At 42.2% G+C, this 9,144-nt stretch overlaps 1 protein-coding gene across 1 annotated transcript; it reads left to right on the top strand.

Moving 5' to 3' along the window:
- The first annotated feature begins 373 nt into the window (after positions 1–373).
- Positions 374–8,582, top strand: BRI3BP (BRI3 binding protein). Its single transcript, XM_014598405.3, has 3 exons — positions 374–592; positions 1,183–1,285; positions 3,859–8,582. The coding sequence occupies exons 1-3, from the start codon at positions 392–394 to the stop codon at positions 4,272–4,274; spliced, it is 720 nt and encodes a 239-aa protein (XP_014453891.2). The 5' UTR covers positions 374–391; the 3' UTR covers positions 4,275–8,582.
- Positions 8,583–9,144: the final 562 nt, after the last annotated feature.

Here is a 9,144-nt window from a genome sequence, read left to right as displayed (position 1 = left end):
CGGGGTGTCAGTGCGAGGGGTGTGTGACGGGGTGCGTGTCGGCGGGTGTGCGGGTGCGAGGGGTGTCGGTGTGAGGGGTGTGTGACGGGGTGCGTGTCGGCGGGTGTGCGGGTGCGAGGGGTGTCGGTGCGAGGGGTGTGTGACGGGGTGCGTGTCGGTGGGTGTGTGCGGGGCGTGTCGGAGGAGCGGCGCTGCGCGCGGGCCGCTGCCGGGGGCGGTGCGAGAGCGGGGCCAGGCGGTCCCGCCATTGCGCGGCCTCCTCGCCAGGGGTCGCTGCGGCGGCGGAAGGGGCGGGGCGGGGCGGGGCGGGGCGGCCGGTTGGCGGAGGCCGAGGCGGCGGTGGCGGAGGGCGGTCGGGGGCTGGGGCCGGGGCCGGGGCTGAGGCCGGGTGATGGCTGCGGCCGGGGCCGGCGGCGGGCGGCGCCTGGCGTGGCTGGTGGCGGCGCTGGCGCTGGTGCTGGCGGGGCCGGGCGCGGGAGCGGCGCGGGCGCGCGGCGCCGACAAGCAGAACAGCCTGCGGCGGGCGGCCAGCGGCGTCTACCAGGGCGTGAGCGGGCTGGTGGGCGAGGACAACGTGCGCGCGCTGCAGAAGGTGAGCCCGCGGCGGCGTCGCTGCCCCCGCGCGCGGGGACGCTTCCCTCATCTCCCGCCTCAACCTCCCTGGCTGCAGCTTGAGCCCATTGCTCCTTCTGCCACCACTGAGGGCAGCCCGGCTCCATCCCCTTTGCGCCCTCCTCTTCCCCCCCCCCCCCATTAAAATTCGTGAAATGCTTTGGCAGCCCTCGGCTACTATGGTGATGGGGACCATGCGTCACTCAGTTGATTGATCGGTATATATTTTTTATTAATGATCGGTGACGTGAACCCTCCCGATTAGCCATGATTTCCGAATAGATCACATAGGTGCTTTAAAAAATAATAATCATCTGTTAATTTTTTAATCTGGAAGCCAGAATCCGTCGGTTGGGTGCTACAAGATGTGAAGTATAAACCTATAAATGAGATTATTTTTAGGGGCAGAACCCTGTTGCTTTTATCGCTGGTGGGGGGGTTCATCACGTTTTACAACTCGGCCCCTACGATTCACTGTGTTACCAGTGCTGCGTTTCACTTTCTGAGCGTGAGAATGTATTAAAGATCAATGGACGTTTTTCTTAATTTTTAAATGATTTTATTTCACAGTTTTTCTCCAGGCTGACAGAGAGGTTTGTGTATGGGGTGGATGTTTTAGTAGACACTTTCTGGAGGATATGGACAGACCTGCTAGATGTTCTTGGAATCGACGGTAAGTGTGATGCCGGGCATGCGAGAGTTACGTCAGATGTTTTTAGAGGGACAGGAAGATTGCAGAGTGTTGCTTATTATTTTTGCCTTTCTGTTACTCAAGCTATCTTTCTTATGTAACTCGTAAGTCGTCCATGTGGTATCTGTGTTCACTTCACGTAGCTTTGAGGTTTCGTTTCGTGTTCATGAATACATGCAGTGAAACAACCGCACTGCTCTACGTTTTCTACCTTCTAAGGCAGAGAATTGACCAGCCAGCCGTAAAGTCAAAGATCTGGTAGTACAATGAAAGGAAACTCTGGGCCAAGTGATTTCTTGCCAAACTTTCCAAGTTTGTACTTAAACTTTGCTTTAATGCTTTTGCTAAACCTTAAGACCGTGTCTTGTCTGTCCAAGGCACTAGAAAGGACAATTTCCATCTGCAGCACACAGGTATGAAGGCTAGTTTAGGTAGCTGTCGTCTTCTGTGTTGGCACAGCCTGCTTCCCACATTTAGTTTGAATTTCTTATGGTATAATTCCCCAAGTTTTACCTGCCCTATCTCTCTTCTTATTACTCCAGAAGGGAGTGAAGTACTTGTTAAGACGCTATGTGCTCTGAAAGACTGAACCTCCTCCCTCCCTCCCTCCCTCCCAGTGGGTGGAGGGGGTGAGGTCTGTAGCTTAATCTTTTTCTATGTCAACATGGTTGGGTATTTGTTCCCTTCTTTGGAAAGATCAGCGATTGGAAAGTTCTGTCTGGGAAGGTGAAAATGCCTATATAGACTTTTTTTTTATGACATTTTAGTTTTTTCTTCATGTTGTTTGCATCTGTGCCTTTCACCTTCCTTTCTCTTGTTTCCTTTTTGAGTATTTATTCCTCCCCCTTCTTCCTTCCCCTTCCCCCTCCCCAGTATAGTATTTATGGTGCTTTTAATACTCTTCTAATGGTGGCTCTGGTCATGCAGAGCACTCTGAATATTCTCCCGGCCCATCTACCTGCAAGGGAAGATCACCTGTGATCCAGGGGATGTGGTGGATCAGACAGGATCCTAAGTAGGAATTTTACCTGCTGAGTTTGTCACTGAGTGATGGAAAGCCTGTTGAAGTTAGTGAAGTTGCTTCCTATAATGTGCTATGCAACAGTTCATGATGGAATGATCCCTCATAACCTGATACCGTTTGCTGGATTGACAGCATGCCCAGCTTTCCCTTTATCAGGACATACTGCTGCATCTTATCCATGTGCTTCGATAACTAATATGGCAGCACACTTGCTTGTGGTTGAAGGTCTCTTCTAGCAGACTGCACTTGGCTCCAGTGTTCTGTGAATTATTTTTTTTTAAACAAAGTTTGAGAGCTATTATAGGTGTTGCATCTTAAAACAAAGGATAGGCAAGCTAAAAATCCGGATAATGCTTTTCTTGCTAAGTTATTTTCCTGCTGGTTCTTGGTTCTAGATGTTGCAAAAATGAATAATTCTAAGATGACTTGCATGTATGTGAAGTGTCCATTAATCTTTATACATGTTTTAATTTTATTGCTTCTCATTTTGTTAGATGGGATGAGGGAGGAAACTGCAAAGAGATGCTGCAAAGGGAGAATAACAAGGTGTGGGGAGGAAAGACAAAGAGCAAGATGAGGAAAGAGCCTGGGAATATGGGGAGAAAAGAGCACAGAGTGGGGGAGAAGAGAAACAGAGTGGGAACTGTGGTAGTCCCAAAGGGCTGAATGTGTTTATTCAGTGGGTGAGGCTGAATGCAGCTGAACAAATAGCTAAAAGTTATGACTGCAAGAAGGCCATATTGTACCATTCAAAGCTTTTGTCCTCCTTCAGAGAATGTTTTGCATCTCTTACTTAATGTAAGTCACTCAATTGCAAAAATAGAGATGGTCCATTGGTTGCTATTCGGAAAGTAGGCTACTGTATGCCACTTTCTACAGTGTACTCTGTGTAAGGCTAAAAACATAATCCCCCAAAACGATGCAATTCTCCACACTTAACCTGAACAGTGCTTGTGAAGGATACAGGCTGTGGGGGCTTTGGTGCTGCCAGCCCCATAACTGACCAGCTCCTGTCATTGTAGCGGTCAGTTTCTCTCTGCCATTAGAAACCCTTGAACCTGATGAGGACTAGCTGGTTTCAGAGCTGCTACTAGAAAACAGGAGGTGACAGTAGCCATGATACTCATCAGTTGCCATCAGTTTCAAGGCTTTTTATAGGAGCCCTTTGCCAGCTACTGTTTTGACCCTCGTGAATATGCAGTTAAACAGCGTTCACTTACTCTGAAGTACCTGAAAGATGCTATGTGCACTAGGATGCCAAACAGCTTTTGTTGCAATGTAAGTAGTAAGCAGTGAAGTAGGACTGGCACTGTGGTATGCAATTCAGAGAATCATGCCATCATCCAGCAGAGTACACCCCGTGTCATTATCCAGGAAATGAAGAATGAACTTCTTTCCTATTCTTAGAAACCAATCTTGAGTCCGCTGCAAGTAATATGGCCCTTCAGTAGTTACGCTTACAGCTACCTCTGCCCACTTCTGATTAAACTGCCTTTTTGATTTATCTCACGAACATTTATTTATTTTTCAGCCTCCAACTTGACCCATTATTTCAGCCCAGCAGCAGTTGCCAGCAGCCCTACCCGTGCCCTGCTGCTGGTTGGTGCCATTTTACTTGCCTACTGGTTTTTGTCTCTCTTCGTTGGATTCTTCTTCTATCTCTTGCATATGCTGTTTGGTCGCTTCTTCTGGATCGTGAGAGTTGCTCTGTTCGCCCTGTCGTGTGTGTACATTCTCCAGAAGTATGAAGGTGAACCAGAGCATGCAGTCCTGCCTCTGTGTTTTGTTGTAGCGGTCTATTTCATGACTGGGCCTGTTGGATTTTATTGGAGGAGAAACAGCAGCAGCAGCCTTGAGGAGAAGATTGACCACCTTGACAGTCAAATTAGACTTCTGAACATCCGTCTTACTAGGGTGATCGAGAACATGGACAGAGGCATCGACTAATGGAATAAATCTATAGATCACTTTACACCAGCTCTCTAGATATTTACTAAGCACGATCATTAAAAAGTTACAAAGCAACAAAACATCCATGGTAAAAATGTTCAATATTAAAACTTTAGATCGTATATTAAGGATAAGAGTAATTTATCTAGACTATACACTTGAGACGTTACACTTGTAAAAATAAGATATGAGATGTCAGCTGTATATTCAGAGATTTTATCCATGACTAGAATTTTATCAGTAAATAAACAATTACTTTTACAAGCATTTAAAAACATCTTTTGTAAAGTTTTTATAAAAGCAAACTGAGTAGTCTATTTAAAATACTGAAATTGAGCTGAACATATGCAAATTTGACATTAAAAAAAAATCAAAAATCGCTCAAGCTACCAAACATTTCTATGGAGAAGTAACTATTGTGGGTCCTTGTTTTTCTGTCTCCTTCCCCACCCCCCCCCACAAGTTGTGACCTATCATTTTATTTTACAGTTGACTTGTTTCATTGCCTTGAAGTTGCCTTTTCACCTGGTAGCTGATGAATATTTTGTTGTCAGGCCAATTATTTCTTACCATGGCTTTTAACGGCAGATAGGAGGGGTTCTTCAGAAATTAGTAGTCATTTAACAGCTCTTCAAAATGGTGAGCCCATACTTCTCTGCAGTTGTATAGTTTTCTTTATTAGCTTTTCATACTAAGAACTTCAAATTCAGTGCAAGAAATTTTGGAAGGAATTTGAAGGAAAGAAGCATGCTGCAATAGAAAATGTTTAGGGGCAGATTATAGTTGATCTTCATAGCTAAAGCATTTGTCAAATAGAATCGTATAGGATGAAATATGATTTTTAATCTCAGGACCCACATTCTTCCTTAGAAAAAAGGCAGCAGATAAAATACTTGCAAATGTATTGTTGCTTTAAGCTTTCTCAGGACCAGTAAGCGGCAATAAATTTATCTTCAGGAAGATCTGGATTTTTTTTCTAAAGTTGTAATAGGTTTTTATAGGTGCTTTTTGCTTGAAGTCTGTATCCTCACTGTAGTGGATTTTGGGGGAGGTCAGGCACATTAGGAGATGAGCTTATAAAAAGGGGTCATATTTCAAAGTGATGTTAGTGCTTTGAAGCAACATTATTTTGGTGGGCCGCACGTATACGTACCCTGATGCTAGCGAACTTGGCTCATCACAACACTGGCTTTGTAGAGTTTGAAGTGCATTGAGACAAAGGTAATCTCAGGGAAGGAAGTAGTAATATAATGTTAGTAGTGCAGTGCCCTCGAGGGTATTTTGGGAAGTATGGCAGGAAAGCATACCATAATGATGAGCACAGTATAAATACGTAGATGGATAAAATGCACCACTGCTACAGGAGCACCTTTTCCTAGTTTAAAAGCAAAAAAAACAAAAACAAAACCCAAATCAAAAGCAAACAGAAAAATGTGTTGGAAACTGGGCAAAAGCAAAACCAAGGAAATAAGTCTGAATTGCTGAGCCAAAATCTGCTGTCCCCCATGCATAAACTTCCCTCCGTGCAATTGCATATGTGCAACTTGAGTAGAAATTGGCTATTTATCTTTTAAGTTGCTGCTGCTGTTAGGTTAACCCAGGATTTTGAAATTTAATTGAATGTGACTTTTGGGAAAGTTCATTCTAATTTATTTTAAATGCTGAAGTGTGAGTCTATTCTACAAATTCATGTAACTTGACTAACCTTACTTGGTCTATTGTATTTAACTTTACATAGGCTTATTTAAATCCATGTATATGGACATTTTAAAATGTAGGTTTCTCATCTGTTGATAGTTCCAGCTTTTTAGCAGTCACTTAAGATGAGTGTATTGGTTTAACATGCCATTGACACTGCATATACCACAAGCTATCATGCCCTCTGAGTGGCACTCTGTATACAGCCAAAGTCCTGTGAATTTTTTGCTGAAAGTTGCAAAGTAGTTGTGCTAAAAAAACAATCCCTTCCCTGTAAAAACCAGGTGATAAACACTATGATGATGTGCAGACTTTCAGGTTAGTAAAGCCATATTTAAATTGCAGTATACTTGTTTGTACAGCTCATTTTCTGCATCCTTATAACTTAAAGCTAGTTGTTCAAGATGAAACAGGCTTGACTGTGAATTACTAACCATGGTGCTTGCTAATGAGTAGTCCAACTAATAGGAACAAAAGAGTTCGGGGGGAGGGATTTAGTATCCACAGTAGTCTATTGGGCTACAAAATAGACCTGAAATGAGAGATTAAAGCCCTGATTAGGCAAAGAACTTAAGCACCTGTACTTAAGTTCTTTGCCGAATTTGAGGCTTTTGGACCAAAGTATGCAAAGCCTTATTCATGCAAGTAGCGTCATGGACTTCAATGGGATTGCTGCTATGGAAGATGACTCAGAGGAGTCAGTGTATTTTAGGTAATCCATAGGTAATATTGTAGTGAAAAGCACTGATTATAAAAGGTTAATGTAAAAATAAGAGCTGAATATTAAAGATTTATTTTAAAATGTTATATAAAAATTACTTAAGATAATATTCTTCCCATGTTTCCCTTTAGTGACATCTTTCAATTTTGGTAAAACCAGGCCTCTTGGTTTAACTCTTCTCCCAGATTTGCTTACCTGGTTGCATGCACAAAAAATATATTTTTGTATTTGCTTATGTCCCATGTACAGTGAAATGTTATTGGAAAAGCAGTATGTGTAAAATTAGTTATTTTTCATCAGTATTGTTTCCCAGTACTCGTTTTTTTTTTTCTGTGGTCAGATTTAAAAGTAGTCATTTTGAAAGAGCACAAACTAACCTTCAACACATGTACTTGAAAATGCTCAGAATGTTAATGTGCGCTGTAGTTGATATGGTCTTGGGAGGTAATTCTGGTTTTGTCTGTGTATTCTTAATTTTTCCATGTGAAATTCTACTGTTCACCTGGTAGGTTTTTGTGCTCCATTCTTCATAAATTTATCCTACTGGCAGTGAGAATGCATTGCTGTTATGCTACCTTTCATCTGAGGGTCTCAAAGCACTTTACAGAGATGAGCGTCCCCATTTTACAGATGGGTAAACTGAGGCACAGAGTTTGAGCAATTTGCCCAATGCCACATAGCAGGTCGGTGGCAGAGATGGGAATAAAACCCAGATCTCATAACTCCCTGTACTTTGCTCTAGCCACTAGACTGCTTATTCCAGTGTGGGCAGTAGTGCCTATGCATTCACTAGCATAGATAAACCCTGTCCTTAGTTCAAAAGGCTGGCGATTTTGAACTGTTCCATCTGATCTTCCTGTTTTTAGCAGCTACTTGAAATAGTGACACCTTACTTGTACTGTTTTGATGCACAATAGCTTACGATGGAGTTCAGACTGTCTGGTGTCAGAAATTCCACTAGGGTCTTAAGTGTTTAAGCGTCATGCTTCAAGGCCTAATATTTGAAACTTCTCTATTCCTGTATGTATTTCAATACATCGACGTTCTGGAGAACTATTTACATTTGTCGTAATTTATCTCAGAGTTCACACCTCACCTATAGATAAATGATTTATTATATTCAGAATGTAATGCTTTTAGAAGTGGTTTTGGATGTCAGAGTACAATGTACAAAATCTGGTGTAGCTCAGTACTGTACTTAATAGTGCATTCTTCGAATTGTGATTTGCTTTTAAAGACTTGTTGCATAGTAAATGTGGAAAATAGACAAGTATAAACCTTAGTTTTTTGATGGCGTAAAGTTTTTAATGTGATTTGCCTCACACACCAATAATCTGTATTTGGCAGCTAATGATGTTACTGACTGTAAATTCCATTTATCTGTTTTTTGAGAATACAACGATTTTATTGTATCAGCATGTATTTTAAACTTTTGGAGAATTTCATTGGACTGTGATGATTAGCACATTAAAATTGATCTCTTTTTCTTCTTAACCGGAAATGATATTTGCTCTTGTAGCACTAGTTATCAGCACTGATGTTAGTGATTTCACATGCTGTTTTGTACATCAGATTTCGAGTTTAGATAGCGTTTAAGTTTGTACAACTAGATGTTTATGTAAAATGATTGGGTCTGAAGAAAATGGTGTATGTATACTTTTGACTCATGACTCTTAGGGAAAAATATTAGGTTCTACTTGATGATGATGTTAAGTAGTTATGAATATATCGAACTTATTTTCTACAAAGCTATACATGCCTTTATTTATTACTTATATGACCACCAAATCAATGTATTATGTAGTTAAATATTTGTAGAGCAATTTCACAAATGAATTATGGTATTGTGACAAAGCTTAAACAAAATAAATGTTTATTGAAACTTTGCACTGAGACCCGAACTGTACTTTAAGACTCTCTTTGTTTTGTTGCAAGTCACCTTTGACGCTTGATAGTTCTCAAGGTCGTAGATTTTGCTCAGATTTCCGCTCGGTCTGAGATTAGTTCAGGTAAGAACGAAGGAGACGGATTGTTTATTTGTACCCACCAAATTTACAATTGCGTTTCCTTGCACTTTTTTTTTAAATTCGAGCTCTCTTTTGTGCCATTGGCTGGCTGCAGACATGTCAGAATTAATGTACCAATTTTGCCTGCCCTTCAGGTCTGAGCTTTTCACTTGATACCACGAAGAGCTGGATGGATTAGCTCACTTCCTATGTTGGTGTACAGCAACGCTCCCCAACCGCCGTTGGTCCACGGGTAACAGCAGTACTGAGTGTTTAACAGGCTGTGAACATCATAGAGTTGGGTTTCCTTTTGATCTCTTAAACCCACCTTTGCCCCTCTCAGCAGTGCCCCCCCCTTTCTCTATCCTTTGTATTTAAATGACTTCAGTCCTTTCTGTACACTACCCCACTCTCTGCAAGATCATTCACAGCATCTGCTGAA

The sequence above is a fragment of the Alligator mississippiensis genome, chromosome 10 (genome assembly GCF_030867095.1).
Source record: "Alligator mississippiensis isolate rAllMis1 chromosome 10, rAllMis1, whole genome shotgun sequence".
Taxonomy (NCBI): domain Eukaryota; kingdom Metazoa; phylum Chordata; order Crocodylia; family Alligatoridae; genus Alligator; species Alligator mississippiensis.
This window is presented reverse-complemented; position numbering and strand designations above follow the sequence as displayed.

Coding starts and splice junctions, on each gene's coding strand:
- BRI3BP (XM_014598405.3), top strand. CDS start 392: ATGGCTGCGGCCGGGGCCGGCGGCGGGCGGCGCCTGGCGTGGCTGGTG. Junction 593..1,182: donor ACGTGCGCGCGCTGCAGAAG/GTGAGCCCGCGG, acceptor TTTATTTCACAG/TTTTTCTCCAGGCTGACAGA. Junction 1,286..3,858: donor AGATGTTCTTGGAATCGACG/GTAAGTGTGATG, acceptor TTTATTTTTCAG/CCTCCAACTTGACCCATTAT.